Source organism: Pyrgilauda ruficollis, unplaced genomic scaffold (assembly GCF_017590135.1).
Source record: "Pyrgilauda ruficollis isolate IOZ18807 unplaced genomic scaffold, ASM1759013v1 scaffold2, whole genome shotgun sequence".
Lineage (NCBI taxonomy): Eukaryota > Metazoa > Chordata > Aves > Passeriformes > Passeridae > Pyrgilauda > Pyrgilauda ruficollis.
This window is the reverse complement of record NW_024519206.1, coordinates 25,180,998-25,204,273: the sequence shown is the minus strand read 5'-3', so window position 1 is coordinate 25,204,273 and position 23,276 is coordinate 25,180,998. Positions and strand designations below refer to the sequence as shown.

The 23,276-nt window shown below is 41.2% G+C and overlaps 2 protein-coding genes across 4 annotated transcripts in view; both read left to right on the top strand.

Annotated features, from left to right (window-relative positions):
- The window catches only part of TBX20 (T-box transcription factor 20), a 46,317-nt gene extending 44,513 nt beyond the window's left edge, over positions 1-1,804 (top strand). For all 3 annotated transcript variants that reach the window (XM_041466739.1, XM_041466737.1, XM_041466735.1), the window contains one exon: positions 1,708-1,804. In XM_041466739.1, the coding sequence (XP_041322673.1) occupies positions 1,708-1,711 (4 nt within the window). In that variant the 3' untranslated portion in view covers positions 1,712-1,804. The remainder of the gene's footprint in view (positions 1-1,707) is intronic.
- A 13,055-nt stretch (positions 1,805-14,859) lies between these two features.
- Positions 14,860-23,276, top strand: part of DPY19L1 (dpy-19 like C-mannosyltransferase 1) — a 45,201-nt gene continuing 36,784 nt past the window's right edge. Inside the window, exons 1-5 of the mRNA XM_041466611.1 lie at positions 14,860-15,342; positions 16,236-16,304; positions 21,361-21,385; positions 21,908-21,995; positions 22,625-22,762. Of these exons, the coding sequence (XP_041322545.1) occupies positions 15,048-15,342; positions 16,236-16,304; positions 21,361-21,385; positions 21,908-21,995; positions 22,625-22,762 (615 nt within the window). The 5' untranslated portion in view covers positions 14,860-15,047. The remainder of the gene's footprint in view (positions 15,343-16,235; positions 16,305-21,360; positions 21,386-21,907; positions 21,996-22,624; positions 22,763-23,276) is intronic.

Below are 23,276 nucleotides of genomic sequence, written 5' to 3'. Positions count from 1 at the left end.
TATGAATGCTTATTCTAATTTTTGTGTTAGAATATGCTGGTAATTCCCTGTTTACTGCTTTGGTTCTGGAGTATGTCCACATAAAATAAGTTGCTCAACTGTGGCTTAAACCAGTTATCCAAACACACAAAGACAACAAATGGGACGGCAATAATGGATTTCTGCTTTATCTGGGTTTCATGGCAAGTGCTGAACACGCATCCAGATGGAGAAATTATTTAGAGAAGACGAAAAAGATCCCAGAAAAGGAAACAGAGAACTGTGTATCATCTTCATTTAACTAATGAAAGCCATAAGAATTAATAAGTGCACCAATCGGTTGGAATAAAATTGAGAAAAGAAAGAGAGGTCTGCAAAATTTCCCCCACCATTGAATATGACATATATAATTTCACAATGAACAATGACTTCATTTTTGTTCCTCTCCACACTTCACTGATGTTGAATTAACCAATGCCTTAAAATAGATTTCTCCATGTGAAGTCACTTTGAAAATCAGCTTTTGAATGAAACATTTCAAGTTAGTGAGGAAATCACAAGTTAAAAAAAAAAAAAAAACCCAAGCCTTTGCAAAAATGTTACGTGATGGTCTGCACTTTTGCTAGTAAAGAGAACCGTGATTCCTAAACATGAAGTTCAGGTATAAACCTGATTCTGTAGGTATTGTGGATCTCTGTGATGGAAAGGACCACAGCAGGGAGCTTGTTTATTTAACACAAGTGTGGTTTCAGCTGTTTTAACTGGATTTCCTTATTTGTATATACAAGACATTATAAACTAGTTTTTCTTCTTGCTCCACCCAAACCCACATGTATTAGATATCCACACATAGAGCTATAAGGTATAAGAGTACTTTTAAATTTTAATATCAGATGGCTATTCCCCATAATCTAATTTTAAGACTAAAACATTTGAATTCAGCATTAGGAAACCAACCTTTTCCACTTCAAGGCATCCTCTGATTTTTCTTTGGTAATTTTACTGTGAATTTTGTGTTGTTTCACCTTGTGTTGCTATTAAAAGTATGGACATGTGAAACAGAATTTCATGAGAACCTCACCTTCCATTAAAAAGAAAAAAAGGTGGGAGGAAACTAAGGTAGAATAAATGTTTCAAAATTCAGGATACCAATAAATAAAACACCTTATAATTCTTGTTTGGACACTTTTTCTTTCTTTTTTTTTTTTTTTTTTTTTTTTTTTTTTTTTTTTTTTTTTTTTAATATTTGGGACTGGATACAGAATAATTTTTGGTGTTGTTGCTATATCAGAAAATAAATTTATTTCTAATATAATTTATTCCAGTTGCAAAACCAAAATAAACAGTAATGGCAAAGGGACTTTTCACTATCACTCTTTACACACCCTTTAGGACTCTAAAATAAAGGGCTTGTGGATGGTTTTTGGTTGGCTGATGAACTGGAAAAATAGTGGGAAATTATTTCAGAATCAAATGAAAATGCAAAAATCAAATTTGGGGGAATATGGAGGGCTAATTTAGATGAAGAACAAGAAGACCCACACATTTTGGGTAAACACACAATGTCGTATTCACGGAAAATATTTGACTGTGTCCTCAAGTTAATCACAACTCCTTGTAAACTTACTAATTTACATCAGTTTAATCTGAAATACTAAAACACTTTATCACCTGTCAAATAACTTTTTATTTTCAACTTCTGATATAGTTTCCTCTTTTTATTTGCAGCTGAAAATCATTTGGACTGAATTAGAAACTCATTTCCGCTTCCAGGAACCAGATCTTTCTTTTGACAAACGCACTTATCACTGAACTTCTTGGCCATGTGGGGTCCTAAGACACTCCTTCACGTAACCATTTAATCTACTGTATTATTCACTGCCACTCCATCATAGCTTTTATTGTTAAATTAAAAAAAAAATAAAAAAGAAAAAGAAAACAAAAAGATTAAAAATAAAGGAGGGCAGTCATCTTCATGATTTCTTGTCAGGCATCATTGAGTTTCAGTGATTTTCTCACCCGTGCCCTAACACTTAGCCTACTCTGAAGGTTCACGGACACAGGAGCTTTTCTGTTTGTTTGTTCCCAGTGGAAAGCTGATGCTCTTTGGGCTCACACCTGTGCGGCAGGGGCCGCGCGTCCCGCGGCCGCCCTGTGCCCTCTGCCGGCGGCACCTGCGGGACACGGCAGGCGGGAGAGCCAACAGCCACAGCGAAAAAGAAAAAAGGGAAAAAGAAAAAAGAGGGATTTGTTTGCGCAATGTTTTCCCACGTGCCACCTCTGGTGTTGCCTGAATTCCCGCCGCCCCTGACCTCGAGCCCCGGTGACACAGCGGTAACTCCGCTCTTCGCCCAGGGACCTCTTCTGCCCCTGCAGCACAGTTTCACTGGAATGCCTCGGACGTTCTTCAGGCAGCGACATCCCCTTTTTTTCCCCCTTACACAATGAGTAACACAGTCTGCCTCGGGTATGTTTTCCCAGATTTTCCACCAGGTCCTCAGGTGCAAAATCGACGTGGTGAGTGAAAAAGCGTGCTGGCCTGCATCGGATATCTATTTATGTTTCTTAAGTTGATTTGGTTTGTTTCTATCACAGTAGTTTTGTTTGTTTTCTACTTACTGGTTGGATGGCATCCAGGCAAGACATAAATGTCTTTTTGGATTATAAATGGTAAGATATAAATGTTTTTACTCTGCTATTTTAAGCGAATATTACTGTTGTCTGCAATAAATGAGCCTGAACAAGAGGAAAGAATTAGCTTGTATCCACATGTACTACTTCTAACTTCTTCCAGGTAGACAAAACAATTATTTTGCTCTGTATCTTAACAAAGAAGTAATCTTTAAATACTTTTGGAACATGCACTCAACACCATACCAGGCAGAAAATACACAGCCTGATTTTCATTTACACAAAAGCCAATTTACAAAGCTCAGGAAGCCTTGCAAGGATTAAAGCAGATGTCTGCACCCACTTAGAGCTTTCTTTCCATACCAGAGTTGTGTAACTGAATAGTTGCTCAGGACTTGCTGCTGCTGAACCGGGTAATCGTGCCACACCTAACACCTTACTCAGGGCAAAACTATGCAGATTGCATGTTTGCATAAAGATGCATGTATTTTCTTTTGTGGCAATCATTTTCATACATTTGCAGCCCTTCACTTCGGGTCTCAGAAAGCAAGCTGACGGTCTCAGCGTTTTGTCCCCTTTTGCTTCCACTGATTGTGTTGATCTGAACGGTCATTAATACAGAAGCCATCAAATTACAAAGCCACACCCCACCATTTTAAAGTGTAGCATTGAATTAAGTTGCAACTGGCTATATAATAAAAAATAATTTCATATAATTAGACAAATTAATATATCCAAACTTCTTTTTCAGTAGAAAACTGAGTAAAAATCATGAGCATAAGGACTTATCTTCCTCCTTAATCTTCATGATTTTGGATTTTGAATTCAAGTGGACACAATGGAAGAAATGCAATCACACATTGGAAAGGATTAATACAGTCTCTGCAAAAGGATCAGGTTGTCTCATCTGAACTCCCTAGAGAAATGGGAATAATTCTCTTTTAATGGAAATGCTGAAGTCCAAAGCATGTGTCTGCCATAGCCCTGGCATCTCTAAGGAGTAAAGACATATGACTGGCCTTGAGTTTGAACTCCTTCTTCTTCCAAGCCATAGTTGGAGAGCTTTATTAGAAACAGGAGAGCTAAACCGCAGGAAAAAAAATTCCAATTCCATTAGTGCCAAAATTACAGGGACTTTAAGACACAGATAGGGCAACTCCAAAGAGTAGAGCAGGAATAGGACAGAAACCTGACAGTGTTTATTATGGACCTTACAAGAGGAGAAGTGTAAGAAAAACTTGAAGGTGCAGGTGCAATATTTCTTTTTGCAAGGTAGATGTGAACTTCTTTGCCTTCTTTGGCTTTCCTTTTCTTCTTGCACAAGGAGTGCAGTTGTTTGTCTCTGAACTTTAACAACGGCAAGTGCCAAATTCTGCACCCGGGACAGGGCAACTCCAGTTGTGTGCACAGGGAATGAGAGGCTGGAGAGCAGTGCTGTGGAAAGGGACCTGTGAGTCCTGGCTGACAGCAAGCTGAACATGAGTCAGCAGTACCCTGGCAGCCAGGAGTGCCAACCCTGTCCTGGGGGGCATCAGGCACAGCATCTCCAGCCAAGCAAGGGACTCACCTTGAATTCTGTGTGCAGTTTTGGGCACCATAATATAAAAAAGACATGAATCTGTTAGAGAGCATCCAAAGCAGAGCAATAAGGATTGTGAAAGGCCTTGAGGGGAGCCATGTGGGAAATGGCTGAGGTCACTTGGTCTGTTCAGCCTGGAGAAGACTGAGGGGAGACCTTGCTCCAGTCTGCAACTTCCTTGTGAGGGAAAGAGGAGCGGCAGACATGGATCTCCCCACTCTCATAACCAGGGACAGGACTTGAGGAAACATCATGAAGCTGAGTCAGGTGACATTTAGATTGGATATCAGGAAAAGGCTGTTCCTCCAGAGGGTGGCTGGGCACTGGAACAAGCTCCCCAGGGAAGTGGTCACAGCACCAAGCCTTGTCTGATTTCAAGAAGTGTCTGGACAATGCTCCCAGGCACACGGGGTGATTCTCAGGGTGTCCTGTGCAGGGCCAGGAGTTGGACTCGATGATCCTGGTGGGACCCTTCCAACACAGCATTTTCTATCACTCTATGATTCTAATTCAGGTAGTAGTGACAGTGAGGAGCGAGGACCAGAAACAGGCTCTTCACAAGATCTTTGGGACTTACTTGTGGAAATCCTGAGCAGGAAGAAACCTCGAGTCAGTTCAAAAGAAGACAGCAGCAAAAATCCATCACAAAAGAGAAAGACAGACGCAGTCTTGAATGAGGGTAATAGAGTGGATATTATGCCCTGAGAAAGCAACATTAATTGTATTCTGGGGTACAGAAGGTACATACAAGGATGCCTTCTCAGTCTCTTGAATTACATGAGATATGTAACCATGGCTGACTGGCTTTTACATGTCCTTGGGAGCGTGATGTTTCAGGGTGTCTGACCTACTATAAGCAGCAGGTCAGGGGAGGCAGCTTCCAGAGCCAAGATTCATTTCAGCACTCAGATTTTTTTCTACCTGTAGCACTCCTTTAAAAACATATGAAAGACTAAAAATCACAGAATCTTTGTTGGAGTTAGGCCTCTGTTGCACTTGCACATTTAAGGTTATTTTCTAATATGGCTTTTCTTTCCTCTTTCCTTCTTTGTTCTCTGACTTTTCATTTTCTTCCTCATCCATTGCCTACTCCTCTTCATTCTCATTCCACATACACATCCCCTGTTCTCAATGCTACTAATCAATTATTGTCACAGGTCTCTTTCTTCCTTGTTATCACCTCATTTTAGACCATCCACTTTACTTGCAAAGTAGATCTGTGGCAGACCTAGCAGTGAAACCTGTGTGCCTCTTTAAGAACTGGGCTAGTTTTCAACTGCAAACTCAGTGTTACTTCTTCCTTCTTTTCTTCTGCTCTCAAAAAGACCTTTCTTCTGACCTCAAAAGAAAGGCCCAAGCAAATATTACAGGTTTGTCCCTGCTCTTCTGCTTCCAGAGTTCTTTCTCTTTTCTTGTTTGGTTTTTTTTTTTCCCTTCTTTTCCAGGTATTGGCTAAATTTGAAGGTGTTGCCAATGTAGTTTACTGTTGAAGACTGACAATCTCCAAGTTACATAGAGCCTTTGTGATAAACAGCATGGCATCTCAGGGTAAAAGTAGCATTTTTCTCTGTATACTAGGAGCTGGGTGGTCTCCAGATCAAAGCTGGGTGAGGGGATACTTGGGATGAATGTTTTTCATAAATACTCACTGAGGGATTAGCCAGTATATAATAATAATAGGTAGGGCAGGAAGGGGTCTTCAGAGATCATCTCCTTGACTCAAGCCAAGGTCAGTTTATAATTAAACCACCTCTGGAAGATGTTTATCTTTCTTGTTTTTAAGAGACCCCCAACAATGGAGACTCCACAGGTCCTTTAAAGATTCTGCTGCTTAACTATTCTTTCTTTAGAAATTGGCCCTAATATCTAACCTGACCCAGACTGAAATTTTAGCCCTTCACTCCTTATCCAGTGCTTCTGTCACTCCTTGTAGCAACCTTTTGCCTGCTTGAAAACTGATACTACATTCCCTCTGATTACTCTTCTCCGGGCTACTTTTTACACCTTCCTTGTGTAGACTTTTCTGCTGTATGTGCTTGGTGGAGGGGGAAATCTGCTTTGCAGCTACCATGGCTGATGTAAAATAAGAATGACAACAAGGGATAAAGGAGATTAGGAAAAGTCCCTGTCTTTCAGTGGGTCTACACTACTGAAGTGCAGTGTTCACTATCAGACACATTCCTTTAGCTGAGATCTCCCCAGTGCTAACTAAAGTTAATAGATAACTGCAAAGCAAGACTGTCATCATCTATTTTGTATTCTTTCTTCTGCAGTTTTTCTAACAATGCTGGCAATAAGGCTTATAATGGCAGCTGAAGTGTGGAGGTTCCATGCTGCCTGTAAAATGGAGTTCCACATACAGTCTACTAACATGAAACTGCTTTAAACCTGGTACAGGCAGTTTGTGAGTTGTTAGTGGGCATTGAAGCTCTTTCTTTTTGAAAGGCAGACAGAATTTTTCCAAGTACCACCTCAACAGATCAGAAAGTCTTCTCTAAAGAGAAAATACCTTTTAAAACTTTATATTTTTCTGACAGTTATTCTGCATTCTGCTCTTTGACATCCTTTTCTCCTTCCATTAAGTGGCAATTTTAAAAGCATCCTTCCCATGAAGTATTTCTTCAGCAAAACCCAGGATTACTAGTGGGCCATAGTTTCCTTGCAGTGCAACCCTGGGACTCATTCTGGAACCACAGCTCTACTCAATGAAATTCTCTGTGACTTGATGACATGACAGCTGCATGGGAGAAATGGCTAAAGACAGATCTGTCTTGTGAAATATGCCTTTCATGCCCAGCAGTGCAAGATTTTTAGTATTCTATAGATGCTTTTTATATATACATGCATGCAAACACATACACTTGTATGTGCACACTTGAAAGTGCACTGTTTAGTGAATTCTACTCATTTTCCTGTGGGGATAGCAGGAGAAAATGAATGCCATCCTATATTCAGGCTTCGGTCCATCATCAACATATACCTTGATATATATCATCAATGGAATCTCTCTGGAAGAGAAATCCTCTGAACTCCCACGTGTCATGCCACGGGGAGCCATGCTACGAGATCCCTTACTGAGAAACAAGTTGTAGCACATTGAGGAAGTGGAGTGGTTGCACCTGCCTTGTGAAACAGTAAGTCAGCTGCTGCTGTCGGAGAATAATGAGTTATTCTCTCAAACCAAAAAGAAATTGAGAATATGAACCAAACAGTGTATTTTAGGAATTTTCCCCCTCCACTCACATAATCTCTTCAGTGCTGACAGCTGCATGCTTCCTGAGAAATGGGTGAGGCTAGAGATTTTTATTGCCTACAGATACTTCTTTTGAATTGTTTTTGGTAACATCAGAAGTTCTAATGGTAGGGATGGAATGGGCAGAGCAGTCCATGCCTTGTGTAAATGTAGATGGGGCTTTTGGGGTGAGAGAGGGAGTGCCACCAAGGGTCTGTGGTTACTCGTGAGCAATGGGTGGTGGGCGAGCAGGAATGGTCCCAGGCATTCTCACAGGACAGTCTGTGGTGCTCCAGGCGGCACTCACAGGGAAGTGAAACTACCTGCGTTGCCACACAGCACTCATGTAGAGGATGCAGGCAAACACAATTTGAAGAGGAGCTTGTAAAGAACACCTCTGTATGAAACAGGTAATTTGTATCTGCAGAGCTGGAATGATCACCTGGAGCAATACAAATCTGTGGCAGAAGTATTTACAATTCGTACTTGAAACACAGGCCTGATTCTTCTTACTTTGCATGCATCTCCAAGTGCTTCCTCATGTAGACTTACCCAACATTTACAAGTCAGGTGTGATTCAAGATCTGCATAGATCAGTTGTTTAATTTAAATTATCAGCAACTTTCACAAAGCAGCATTAGTCAGCAAGAAATGACAATGGCCCGGACAATCTGTTTTCTTTTCAATCAATGAAAAAACCCCAGACTCGGCCTACTAGCTTAGATGAAAGAGTATTTTGAAACATAAACGAACGTGTTATTTCACCTGCTGTTGTTTTTAATTATGATGATGCAGTAGCAGAGAGAATGCATTAGACAGTAGAGGGCACTGTGACCTCAAAAATAAACTTCAAACTGGGCTGTAATTGAGCCTTTTTGTGAACACAGCTGACCAGAGACAAATGCCCTATTCCAACAGGGAAAAAAAAAAAAAAAAAAAAAAAAAAAAAAAAAAAATGAGCCTTTTTGTGAACACAGCTGACCAGACAGAGACAAATGCCCTATTCCAACAGGAAAAAAAAAAATAAAAAAAAAAAAAAAAAGCTCTGTTTGTTTCTTAGTAGTTCTAGAGACTAGAGAAATAATGCCAAAAAGCAAGGAGGGGCTGGACCTAGAGACAGTGTAAGGGTACTACAAATTTCCACAAGAACAAATTGAAAAAAAGGGATGTATTCCATCAAGATGCTTGACACTGTGGCACATCTTAATGTTTTATGAACACAGACTTTAAAGCCTGAGTTGGGTGCTATTCTTAATGACGTTTAAGAATGTATAATGAAGTATTTAGGATCATACTCTGAGACAGATTGTCAAAAATTTGAAAAGGTGAGGAAAGAGATGAGAAGATGCAACTATTATTTTTAGTCACCAACAGGGACTCCAAGTACCATTTTCAAAAATTTTCTGTATAAAATTTGTATCACATTTTTAGTCTTGGATGGGTATAGGTTAAAAGGTTTTGTAGCCTCAGTATCTCTTTTTTCCTCCTCTTCATAAGTTATCTAGCAAAAAGACCAGATTTACCAAGAAGATGCCCTGCAGCCCTCAAAGTGACTGTGTTAGTCACCTCAGTTTTTCATAAAGAATTCACCCTTTCTCAGTCATATACAGGAAGCAAGCTGCATTCCCAAGCCATGATTTTGTTTGTCATTTAAGGGGTGCTTGACGTGTAGGATTATCTTGCCTTCAGTCTTGTCTGCCATGTTACTCAGTTTGCCAAAGGTACTTTTTATCACTGTCTTAATGTGCCTCTTCTCTACCTCCAGTAACCAGGGCAGCAAAGCACATTCTGGAATCCCCACCAAAATGAAAATCAGGTTAAGCAAAGAGTGAAACAAATAAACTTGCTAACATCTGAACAGTCAAGCTTAGACCCTGCTGCTGTTTCTGATACAGCTGTTTGTATTCAACAGTGGTCCACAAGCTTCTCTTGCTAAAACAGATTTGCCAGTAAATCTCCAGCGATGCAGATATACTGACTTCAATATGGCAACATATTTCAAGAGCCCCACCATCTCTCACATCTGGCTGCTCTGCCAGTTGTTCACTGAAAAGCTAGTCCGTGAGCACTTCCAGATCATTGCTTTCCTTCTGTTTCTAAGTCCATTGCTGACCTTCCTGTATTTCCACCATAAGTGGTGGCTATATTCTCAATCTCACACAGTGAGCATCTGCCATGAAATATAGTAGTAGCTCAGCCCATGTTCATATGGTCCTGTTCTGTTGTTACCACTTAGCTTCTGCTTGTCGCTGCAAGCTGTTTCCTCCATGTTCTCTGATGCATCTTTTGGCAGCTGCTACTTAGAGACACAGCAGATAAATACCGACTCCATAAAAATAAAGTAAAACCACCGTGGCTAGTAAATCAGGTTAGGGGAAGCCGGATCCATCACTTCTGCTTGTAAATATTGAGTTCTTTGGTCCTCGAATAACTTACTCTATAATTTGCTCCTCCAAATAGAAGCACAATGAGATGCAGTTGCTGTGGCTGTGAATCATGGCATCTATGCCAAATTAGCATGACTACTCACAGTGGCCAAATGCCACGCAATGAGAATGTGGCATGTACAGCAAGAGATCTTCATTTTGAAATCTGTAAGGAGATTATGTCATGCAGAGGAGTTAAAAGTCCTCAGAACAGTGAAGAATTACAGAAACATTCCAGGCCTCAGTTGGGAGGAGATGATCACACTCCATGCCTTAGGAAGGGGCACTGCCAAATCTTCCCAGTCAGCTGCTCAATAGGGCAAATCAACACCTCTGCTGCTTTCATCGTTGTCTGCAGCAAGGAAAGAAGGGTAACTGGAAATATTTTAGAACTACTTAAAAGGTTCTCAGTGTAGCCTAAATTTCTTTCCTGAAGTCATAGTATTTAGCTGCCCTGGTTTTTTGTAACTTTTTTTTCAGAGCTGCAGGGAAGCACTTAAGGTAGCATGAATATATGGTACTGGAAACCGAAAGCAAAGAAATAAGGAAAGCTCTGGTGGAGACTAATTAGATTTTCTGAGTCACTAATGTTCTTCAGTGTTATTCTGGCAGCAGGAAGTTTGAGACTTATAACCAACATTATAAAAACAAAGGAAGTCATTTCCATGTCAAAGATATAAGGGCTTTCAGGACCTCTCATTCAAAATATGTGATTGTTTCTTTTGTTATTGCTGCCAGGGTCGGCAAGCTAGGTAAATTGTTCTTGTTTCTAACAGAAACAAGGTTTCACTTGTATGAGCAGTTAGCCATATAGACACAGATAATCCAGTTCTACATGGTGTTTTTATAAATATAAAAGTTAAAGTTAATGCAACTGCAACTTGAAAAGTGAGAGAAGATACATAAGAGCAGACATGTGCAAGCAGAGATCAGATTACTAACCTACCAGGAGCATGCTTTCCCCTCCTCAGAATGTAGGTAATGTATGTTTAAAGGGGTTAGCTCTAGGGGGAATATTTGTATCCTGCAGAAAGTGAACTGGTCCCACAAGTTCACACTTGGACAAGGTACACACTATAATAGTTTGCCACTGCATTCTGCTGTTTTTGGTTTTCCCTAGCAAATGTACAAGCTCCAATGGCAATCCCCCATCTTTACTTCTGCCTTACGAGACTCCTTTGTCTTCTGCACTTATATTCTTCACAAGAAAAGATCCCAAATATTTCTGTTTTCATAAGATTCTTTCTGTAAGTAAGAATTTGTCTGCTCTGTGACTGAAGCTCAAGTAGTGTAAATAATGAGTTAAGTCAGATATGGCCATATGGCGTGGAGTTCAAAACACTCTAACGTCCTGGTTAGTTACCTGAGGCTCTGAGCTCCACATTGCAGCAGCTCTCTTGCTCTCAGCACTAAAATGGCTCATTTAATGCTAGGCTGAGTACATCTAACCATGCAGCAGTCACACAGTGGTTTTCTGAAGAGACATACTTTCTAGAACATGCCTTCATTGCATGCTTACCTTGGATTAAATGAACCAAGGGAGCCTGAAGTTCCCTAACTTGCTACAATGCAGTCCTGCTATTATTAAGTCTGCTGCTGAACGTGTGAAAGTGTGGGGGATCAACAGAAACTTCACAGAAGCAAAGCCCTGTGGTAGGTGGAAACTGCAGCCTTGCCACAAAATCTGCAGAATACACTCTGAGGCAGCTCCACAGGAACAAAGCAGAGCAGTAGGAGAAATATCATTACAGACTGAAAAAGGAATCTCTAAGGCACCCTTGTTCAGATCACCTCGAAGGTGACTGAAGAGAGAAAGGGTTGGTATTGGTAACAAACTAGAAAGCGAAGGTCTCACTCGAGGCAAGAGAAAAAGAGAACTGGTGTGATGAAACAATACAGAAGATGAGAATGAGTGGGGGAGGAATGCAAGCTCTGGACTGTTTGGTAACGAGGTGTGCCCGTCCAGCGTCCCGAGGAACGAATGCTGTTAGAGAATGTACAGGAACTGCTAAGGCCAATGTGCTTCACTAGCAGGGGCTTATTCCTGAGGACTGTGAATTATTTCCGCTGACAGTGTGTCACAACCACTATCCAGCTGAGATTGCTGATATCTGTCAGAGCGATTTGGAAATATGAAGGGACAGTCCAGGGATCATAGAAAATGTGTGAGCAAAGAGATAGAGAAGACCTAGCAGAAACAGAAATATTGTGTTCCAGAATGTGCCTTGTCCTGGGACAGCAGAAAACTGCTGAACAAACTCTTATGGATTTTGCTTTCCCTGGACAAAAGAAGTTAGGACAATCTGATTAAGATGATGTCTCTCCTATGTACTTGTATAGGTCTGTCAGCACCCTTGAGAGTTGAGGAAAATCTAATTTATTTTCAGAGCTTTATTCATTTCCTTCCTTTCCTTTTTTGTTATAAACAGGAAGATTTATTGGAATCACTCATTTCGCTGTAGTGTGCAGGATTAGTAATGAGCTACACTGTCTGAAATGTGATGCTGGATATTAAACATAGCACTTCTCAAAAAAATATGCAATTCCTGTGAAGATATAAACCCAAGCTTTATTTCTTACTACTTGTATCTTACAGATTGAAACAAATGTAATTTCATTTTTAGAGGTGTCCGGCTCTGCTGCAGCTCTTCTGAAGTAGTGTTGGAGGTTTTCTGTAGCAATTCATGGTTGCTGAATATGGGCACCTTTACATTTAAGAAGGTGATGTTCTGTTTTTGCACACTTATAGTAACTTTTAAAACCTTTAGAATTGTTTAGTAGTTTGTGCCTTTGTAGCCAGGTTCTGTGGGTGGCACCTGTTGAAATAAATTGCCTGAAGGGTTTTATTAAGAGAAAACAGCCTGAAGGTAATTGATCTGCTGCAGGCTGGAGCAGGCCCAGTTAATCTCAACAGCTGAGCCATCCCAGAGCAATTTTATGAACCTTAATAATATCAACCCTTCGAGTTTCTAAGTGTTCCATGACTCTATTGATTTTGGCAAAAAATGAAATATAGGTTACAGGAGTTAAAAATCAGCAGAACGTATCATAGTGCTCTTTTTCTATGCTGGTTATGTACAAAACTCTATGTGGAGTCTGTACCCTTCAATCACTCAGACAGCAACAACAGACTCCTTTGGTTACTGAATTTATAACAAGGCTACTCAATTAAAATCAAATACAAAGAAGAGCAGACTGTGGGACTTTTTCTCCTGAAAAGCAGGTGGGGAAAATAGTATGTAATCCTCAAACACTTGAAAGGTGTTCCTTTTATGCCTTCATTTATATTTAGTATGTAATAAGCACAGATAAATGTTTCTTGCAATATGAAACTGCCACACATAATTCATGTTGGAAGAAGAGCCTGGGTACTCAGGAGACCGGCTGTCTTACATGAAAAATTGTATTTCTTCCTTGCTTGCTTTCTTGAGATCAGTGTAATACATGTCCTTTGCAGTTATCTCCCCAAAACAGCTAGTGGCAGAAGGGTGATTCTCCCCCAGCAAGGAAAGAAATACGGGCCAAGAGGACTTGGACACAGGATTTCTGTCAGTCCCACAGGCTGGTTTGTTTAGTATCAGGTTTATCTTCACAACCTTATTGAGGTGTAAACAGCCTTACTCCTACCACAAAGAGAGCAAAAGCCATCCTCATTGCCTCAGTAGCTGAATCTGAACCAACATTACTTTCCTATGCTAACAATGTGGCAGTTATCTATCTGTTAAATATTTTTTTTTAAAAAACTTAGTATGGTACTTGCCACATTAGACTCAAACCTTGTGTTTCACAGGATAGGATTCATAAAAATAATTAGGAAAAGGAGATTGACATAAACAGGTTCTAAACATTTTAGAGAAACCTACATATGTGAGAGGAAAAAAGTGGAGAGGCTAGGGAAGGTAAACAGAGTTGAATGGAAAACTCAAAGATAGAAAACTTGAGCAAGAACATAAAATGAAGAGTGCAGAGGGATAAAGAAAAGCCTGAAGACAGCAACGAGGAGCATCTGGAAGGCAAGGAATAGCTAGTCAGAAAGAATAAAATACGAGGTCAGGGAGGAAAGACTGAAATGGATCTGTTTGGAGAGACTGCATTTACTGATGAGGTTATACTCTGCTATATTTAATCAACACTACCAAAAAGTGGTATTTAAATTATTAATATATCCCTATCAGATGAGCCGCTGCCTGAGCGCTGTTCTGTGCTGAGTAGAGAGCACAAGGAGGAGGAGGAACAGCGGCTTTGCTGTAGCTGGGTCTTGTTCCACAGTTGTTCACCACTCTTCAGAGGAATAATTAGAGTAGGAGCTTCAGGGATTGTGACTGGGAGCTCCTGAAGGTAACTGCTCTGGAAAAGTCATGAAACACCTCATGTCCCAAGGGGACGTGTCACAGAGTTTATGTGCAACGGGGCCTTTTAACCTCTGAACCCAAAGCAAGGGTTTGGCTGGATCTGCAGGGCACTCATGAGCAAAAAGGCCGCTTTGCAAAGGCAAACCCACAATAAAACTCTAGAACAAGAAGTAGAAGGAACGGGGTGTCTTCTGTGCTGCGGCAGCCCTATAGGAGGTAGCAACAACACAGCCAAGCTACCTTCTGAGAGTTAAAAATTTGGGAATTTGGGCAGGGGGGAGGGGTGCCCCTCACTTCTGGAGCGGACTCAGTTTAAGCAGACGATGTTACAAAGCTGAACGGCGCGGGAACTGCGAAGGCAAGTGAGAGAAACACCGAGAGGTGTCGAAGGACGAGGCCGCAGCAGCGCGGGAGGCAGGCCCGCCCGCACGGGGACCGACGGGAGAACCGCGGCCGTCCCTCAGAAAGAAGAGGGAAGGAGTAAGCGGGAAGAACCCCGCTCTCGCCTCCGCTTTCTCCTTCCGCCTCCCCCTCCTCGCCGGGCTCCGGGGCGGCGCGTCCGTGAGGGCGGGGCGGAGCGGGGCCCGCGGGGGCCGCTCCCCGCCCGGCCGGCAGCGCCGCCCCCGCCCCCACGTGTCCAGCCGGGCGGAGCGGGCGGCGGCGGCGGCGGAGCGAGGACCGGCCGCCCCCTCGCCCCGTTACTACGAGCCCGCCGGCTGCGGCTCCGCCCCGTGGCCTCCGGGCCCTGCCAGGGGGTGGGGGAAGCTCCTCGCTGAGCACCGCCCCCCTCGGCTCGGCTCCCCTCCCCTCCGGCGCGGCGCCCCGGCCCCGGCGGGGACTATGCGGAGATGGTCGTCCCGAGCCGAGGCAGGAACAAAGAGTCGCCGCCGCTCAAGCCCGGGCAGCAGCAGCAGCAGCAGCAGTCGCCGGGCGCCAGCCCCAGCCGCGGCCGCTGGCCGCACTCGCCCGGCAGGCAGGGCTCCGGCGGGGCCCGCGCCATGCGGAAGGGAGGCGGCGGCCGGCGGGGAGCCAGGGGCGACCCCCGGGGACCCTTCCGGGAGGGGCCCGCGGCGGACGGGGAGCGGGACGTGCTGGGCCGCGGCCCCCTGAGTCTCCTGCGCCTCTGCGGAGACCGGCTCCGAGGTGAGGTTCCTGCCCCAAACCCTCCCCGCTCCCTCTGCCCCCGCGGGGATGGGAGCCGGCCATTCCTCCCGCTGGAAGTGCTGTGGGGCTGAGCGCCGCTTCCCGTCCCTCTTTCCGGCAAGTGGCGGTACCCTTGCCCCGTGGCACGGGGTGGCTTTTGCTGGGGAAGGGAGCGCCGGGACGTCTTTCCCCGGGAAGCAGCGATCGGGGTCCGGCGGGCGGGAAGGTCCCTCCCGCGGGCGGGAAGGAGGAAGGGAGGCGGCGGGCGGTGCCTGGCGCTGCCCGGGGCAGCGGCGGCGAGGTCGCGCTCCGCTCTGCCCGGGCCCGTGCTCCAGCCTGTCACAGCGCGGGGACGGTAAAGAGAGAGAAAAGCTGACAAAACCCACACAGGGATCGGCGAGAGGCGGGGGCGAGGGAAGGGGAAAGGGCTTTTTACCGCTTCAGCATCCTTTGGGGGGGGAGTGGGGAAGCGTGCTGTTTGTGTAAGTAACTCTTGTGGAAGCACTCTGTCTGCTGGTGATGACTATCGCAGCTTGCGGTGCTGGCATGACCAGCCTGTTTCTGGTGGAAAGCATGAAGGGTTCAGTATTCTTTAGAAGTCTTGACTTTCTGCTTGAGCAAATTTGCCAGTAACATAATTGTGGAGAAATTCCCTTTTGATAAGTTATTCTGTAAAAGTTATTTCAGAAATTAAAAACCTGGCGATTTATATAGTCACCTTAGTGATGTTTAAAGGTTTTATGTGTAGTTATGAACTTGCTGTATGAAGTTTCTTTCAGCATTTTCGAGGTCTAGTCAAGATTTTTACATAAAACTAATGTTGCAGAGCTCAGATTTCCTTTTATAGCCGCTGTGCTTAAGTGATGCTTAAGGTGCTTGTGTTCTTTCGGCAGTATTTGTTGTCGACAGAAAGGCCTTCATCACAAAAGTGGATAGCAACGTCTGGCTCACGTTCCTTCTGGGTAAGTAGAAGGAATACCTCGTGGCGGGGGGGGATTACTGATCTTTTTACCTTTCTTTCTCTGTAATTGGAAATAGTGTCAAAATGTATTTGGAAATACAACTTTGAAAAAGAAAAAAAACATAGCTGATGTTCAAAAGGGACAGGATATAACCTCCTACCTGGTAACTTTTGGAAAGCTGTTACTGTAGCAGTTGATGTGCTATCACAATATTTATAGGAAAAAAAAATCCAGATATTAATGTATTTCTCCTATCTAGTCATTAATTTGTAGGGGAAAAAAGAAAAGGCAGCAACTCTTACTAAGTAATGTAATCACAACAGCTTGATCGGTGGAAGAACATACAGTTGTAGAGGGATGTAAATTTGGATGTTATTATCTTTGGTAATATTTTTGAGAAAATAATGGAATGATTAATAACGAAAGTCTTGAAAAAAACACCTAAAGTATTTGCAAAGAAATGCATTCCTAAAGTTAACAGATGTTAGGTAATAGCATATTTGTCAGTTGCACCGTTAGATATACCCTAAAAGGTATTTTAATAAAGACTTTCAGGGTATTCCAAAGATGCTGGTACAGTTAATCGCATCACCAGTAGTCCTGGTTGCCGGAGGGAGTTTCTTCAGTTTGATGAATTACATTGCAAAGCAGTAGCAGGGGAACAGCCCTTAGCTTACAAACTAATTAATGAATAAAGTGTTCCTGAATTGCTTTACTTGCGTCTGTTTATTCAGCATTTCCTAGACTCGTAGTTACTGAAATGACGCAGAAATGCTTAAATGATGGTCAGAATTGAAAAATGCTTTCCTCTGACTGAAATTTGAGAGCAGATTAGGGAGAGAGCTTTATAATTTCTGGAATTTGAATTTGTCCATGAAACCCAGTTCATCTATTAAATATTTCAGGGAGGTTTTTTTCATTTGGAGTAAAATCTTAATAGCAAAGTATGTACTAGCATATAGTATTTGCAGTAGTAAAGAATGTACATATACTAAGTATTAAATAGTGAGTTTTGATTAAGTTTAGTGGAATTTTGAATTTTTGTTGTTGCTTTGTTTGCAAGGATGTAAGGCCCATATTTTAAAAACAGAGGCTCCTACAGCTGGAGCTAGTTTAATTATAGAGTGTGTGTATTTTTCTCCTACAAATTATCTCCAATTTATGTGCAGCAGTAAAGTTGTCAAGGATGTTCTTATACAACACTTCACCCTATTATGTTGTTTGGGTTTTTTTTCATAATCACCATTGACTTACTGCCTTATTCCTGAAGACATCCTTATTGTATTGCACAGAATCTCAGAACGTAACAACTTGACTAAGCTGCAGAAGTAGTCAGAGCTTGCAGGTTCCTCACTGTTTCCAGCTCTGCTGTATTCCTACTTGGTCACTTTGTGGATATTTGCAAAACATGAATCAGTTTATTGTACCCTTCACATCCTGTTGGATTATAGTGTCTCAGCATTTGTTGTTCTCTTAGTTAATAAAGCCAAAGAATGGCTGTATTCCTCAGTATTTAATTTCCAGAATTAGAATCCTTTTTATATGCCATTCATATTGCTTTTCTTAGAATAACACACAGGCAAAAATAGGAAATCTATCCGATTTTACATAATAGCCCTAGTCTGCAAAAATCTTATCATATGCTTTAGTTTTAGGGCTTCTTAGGCTGGGTGAGAAAATGGCATCTGCAAGTTCAAGTACATAGTAGCTGTGTAAGTGTCTATAGCATTAGGACTATAGTATTCCCTTCCTGTCCCCTCCTTCATTCCCTCTCCAGTAAGGACATTAAGGAGATCAAAGGGTGGTAATTTGACAGAGCTGACTGCATGTTTTGCATCAGAAACTGGCTTAATGCAGTCTGTTGAAAAATGCTGATTTGGACTTAGAGTGGAAGTCTATGAATTAAGCCCATTGTCTCTTGAAATATGAGTAATTAACATTAATTGCTGTGTGATTATGAAGGTCTTCACTTTGTACTTACAATAGAATGATACTGTGGAAATGTATATGAAGTTCTCCAAAATAACTGTGAATGTATTTACATTTACTGCATTGACTTTCAATAAAACATTTACTGAAGGGAAGAATCAGATTTAAGGACATTGTTTCCTCTATGAAATAAGTGGTATGTCTGGATGTGAAATGTAATTTCCATAATAATAGATAATTTATTTGCATCAATAAAATACTGCATATTTGCCTTACTTGGTACCATGTGAATTTGAGTTAATGAACAATACTGGTAACTAAGATGCATTGGACTTTACTTTATATTCTTTCCTAATATGTGATCTGTCTTAATTTTTTTTAATAGTTGGTGTGTGTGTATATGCAAATGTATTTCAGTGTCTAATCTTACTGAGAATCTTGTGAATGTTGCTGAGAAATAAAATAATGCCTTGTGCACGTGTGTAACTATTAGTCAATAAGCAATAACTAAGAAAGATATGGGCTGCTGTGTTTCTTTCCATACAATTGCTGCAGAACATGTTTTTTTTGTATGGCATATGCTTTGCTGCATTGCTGACAGAGCTAACGTGCTTACCTGGAAACCCATGTCATGTCAGTGCCTGCTCTTCTGAAAGACATTTGCAGCTTTCCATAAGAACTAATGTAAATGTCCTTAGTATAAAAATAATCCCTGTAGCTCTGAACCTTTCCTAAAACATTAAGTTCTGCTTACACCACGCAATTTTGATGATTTTTTTTTTTAGAAACTATGCAGAAAGGTGAAGTCTTAAGTGAAAGATTGAGGTCTTCATTTTCTAACAGGAACCCAGTTGTCTGGGTCCAGTCTTGTCTTTAAAGAGCCTACTTCAAGTGATAGAAGTGGTGCTGTAAAACTCTGAGGGAAGTTTCAGTGTGGTGTAGTACCACTTCACCTGCTGTGTGAAGTGTTTAACATGAGGTCAGTGTTGTTAAACTGTACCAGCAGCTAGTTCAGAAATTTTTTTAGGCAATTTTTTTTTTGTGTTTTTCTTTTTTTGTTTTGTGGTGGTAATTTTTTGTCCTATCCAGCTTCACCTTGGATCTCTTCACTTACAAAACTTAAATTTTAAAATTAGGTCATAATGCAACGCACTACAGTTAGGAACCTTGTTGTGACCATGATAACAAGTACGGGCAGCAGCAGCAGCAGAACTTCCAGGCTCTGTGTTGGAGGAATATGTGAAATAGATTTATTTATTTATTTATTTATATATATATATATAGGGTATATATACTAGGACATGAAGTGTACATTAAGTCCACTCCCATTCCACATAAATTTAATGGGTTTGCAAAGGCATTTTCTCTTATCCCTGCTGCTTTCCAGAAACAGACAACCCTAGTCTTGTAACATGCAGCCTGAACAAATTCCCTAACTCTCAGACTATATTCTGCATAAGCATGCAGGCATTGCTGTGTGTTTTACCAATGTCCAAGCACCTTGACTCATTCCACGTCTTCAGAGAGGCAGCAGCAGTGTCTGGGTGCCGGAAGGAGGGAAGGTGTGTGCTAGTCAGCACCCTGGAGAGGGACACGGTGCTCAGCACCTTTCTGGCCGCAGCTGGGTCTAAGCAGGGAGGTTGATTGTCCTCTCCATTTTCTCTCTGCTCCATACAGCCTATGTGAATAAGAGGGCTGTTCATTAACAGCAAAGATTTTTGTGGATTAAAGACAACTAGTCTGCCAGATCTATCTATGGCAGAAAGCCTAGAGGGCAACTGAGACACCTTCAGTCTAGGAGGAGCACTGTGGTCCCTCTAAATGCCTTCCCATTATCCCTCACTCAGGCAGGCTTTGCTTCCATGGTAGGCTGCATTTGTTGTCAGTGCTGCCCAAGTGAATTGGAGTGGTTCCTGCTCTCTCTGGGTCTTGTCATACTCAAGAGGTCAGAGACCTAGACTGTTAACTCACTGCTTTATTAGCATTTGTCTCTTCCCTTTGTCCCTCAGACTACGTCCCTTGTTCTGTATCTACATGGCAGATAGTCTTCAAATGGACAAATGGAACCTAATTGTGTGCAGAGTCTATAATTTTTTAGCAATTACAGTCTCAATTAGATTTGTGTTGGTTGTCATGGTCCATTTGGATTTCTCGTATTTACAGCACAGTGTGCTCTGTAAATGAAAATTTATTTTATGAGTTCATTAGGAAAGAAAACAAACAAACATGACAAACAAGATCCAGCCCACTTTGTACAGGCTAGTCTAACATAGGAATTCACTGAATCATCATTTAAGGCATTTTTTGAACTCATAAGTTCTCTAGTTCATAGCTCAAATTGAAACTTCTAACTTGTGTACCTCTCAGCAAAATAATTACCTAGATGATGGTGGGAGTGTTCATCCTTCCTTTTTCATCATGATGCTGTATCACCTGGGAAGCATGAAAACCTCAGGAGTCCAGCTGCTGCTGGATCTGCTTCAGAAACTTTTTTGCTAAGCTTGTTTTCACCTTAAAGCTTGAAAGTTTGGTCTGTAGTGTCTCTATGAGTTAGCAGATTCTGAAGAAGCTGCCAGACAATCAATACACCAGGAGGTGCAGGAGATGGCTGCAGGAGACAGCAGGCTGCAGGTGATAATGGTTGCAGAGTGACCTTAAGCCCTTTCAGGCCACCAGGTTCTGGCTGTTGGTTGCCCTTGCTTTGACCTAGCAGCGCTGCTCGTAGTGTGCTTCAGGCCTTAGCATGAGTTAGTGAAAATCTGAGCAGGAGTTGAGTGAACAGTCACAGTAGGCATCATAAACATTCTAAAAAATATTTATGCTTATTAAAAATTGCTTTTAATTCAGTTTTATTGTTAATAACTGAAATGTGTGCATTAGATGCTGGTGGGTCAGCTTGAGTGATGCAAGCTGTAGGTGGAAACATTGCCTAGTGCTGTATACCAAGAAATTTTTCAAAGACCTGTCTGTGGAGGTGTAATTCAGATGTTCCTATTCTTCTGTTTTCTGGGGTCTTGATACCTTCTGTGCATCTCTGAAGCAGTAATGCAATTACTGCAGTGAACACAATTTCATGTTCAGTTATTTAAATATTTGAGTAACTTTGCACCTTATGTTTCCTTTACAGCTGTTTTCGCAGGAGTCCTACATTGGTAAGGTTAAATTTACTGCTTCAGAGTAATACAGTATTTTAAAATAATAAAAATATAATTTTTAGTTATTTTTAGAGAGGATGTTGAGATAATTTATATTTAGAACATTCCTCTCAAGACTAAATTATGTTTGAACTGAATAATTCTGTTCTTGTGAAGATGATGTGAAAGGTTTCTTAAGCCTGTTCAGAGAAGAGTGAAGCCTGCTTTTCAGGTGAAAAATTGCTGCTTAATCCTTAAGTGTGTGCACTTAAATTAAAACACATTACAGTTTTATATATAGTATATAGCGTTATAGTATTGTTACTAATGCCATAATAGAATTTAATAAATACTCTTTGTTCATACTTTTTCAGTTTCAAATTATCTGAATAGATGAGGATATTGGTATAATATATGAATAAATTACCATAGCAGTTTGTAAGTAAATTTTGAGTATTCATTGATGTTCTTTGCTGTCTATGACTTAGTACATATTCTAAACCACTTCATTCCATTTTAATTGTTATTATTTTTTGGCAGGTGTCACATAACAACTCTTTTTGAAAATGACCGTCATTTTTCTCACCTGTCAACACTGGAAAGAGAAATGGCTTTTCGCACGGAAATGGTTAGATTATGTTTTAGTGTTTGGAAAACTTCTGTCTGTAATCTGATCATGAGCTTTCCAAAACTTAATACATTCTGCACAAGTATACATATTGATCTCTTACAACTACTGTACATTACACTTTCATGTGCAAAGTATTTGTGTGACTAGCAGCTGATCCCTATGAATGTATCCCTTCACAGTTCACTTAAAATATGATCTAAAAGTATGGTTCTAGAGGACCCAAAATAGAAAACTGCAAGTGCCTTATACCTTGCTTTCAGTTATAGTCTTCTTGTGCAGCCTTTTTTGTCTAAATATTTTTTCAATTAATCTATATTGGCATATATATACACAGACACACCTTTTGTCTGCTTTTATTTTGAGAATTGTGAAACGCTATGTAATGCATAATTACCAGCCCAAATGAGAGATTGCCAGGTATGCTATGAAACAAAGTGGAAGGAAACCCCCATCACTTGTTTTGGTGGCAGTAATAGAAGGCATTTGAAAAACTGGATAGTCGTCTTCAATAACCCTGTCCTGTTTGTTACGGTACAAAATTTGTTTAAAAATGAAGCTTGTATGTAGTGGTTCCTGAGGCAGAAGCGGCATCTTTAATTGTAAATAATTAATCTGTTCTTCTATAGGGTCTCTATTATTCCTACTTCAAGATCATTATTGAGGCACCATCATTTTGGAGTGGAGTATGTGCCATTATGAATGACAAACTGACTGAATATCCTTTAGTGATTAACACCTTACAAAGGTTCAATCTTTACCCAGAGGTGAGTTATGTTTTAATTATAGTACCTTCTGCAAATCTGGTTGTTTTGGCTTTGACTACAAATTTGTAAAAGTTACTTTGGAAAATGTGTTTGCAAAGATACAGTGACTAATGTAGTGTTGCTTAAATATTGTATTTCAGTTCCAGATTTCAAATGAGAAAGTTAGTTCATACATGATGATTAATTTCTAAATTTCAAGTATTTTCAATCAACTATGAAAGCTTTCTAGATCTTAGTATTTTGTGCCCAAAAGTTGCAGACCAGTTCTATACTTTAGCCTTTTTGTGTTCTTTTCCCTGAAAGCAAGTAGGTTGCTGACATTATTTACTTCAGGAAGTAAGATGTATGAATTATCAGAAGTATGTGACAATAATGACTGAAGTGATGACGATTGCAAGAGATTATTTTGTTTTCCATTTTTTGTAGGACACACAAAACTGACAGAACCAAGCACATCACAGTTCACAGTGGCTGTGAAATCCATGGGTGGTAACAGTTTACTTAGATGTTGCAG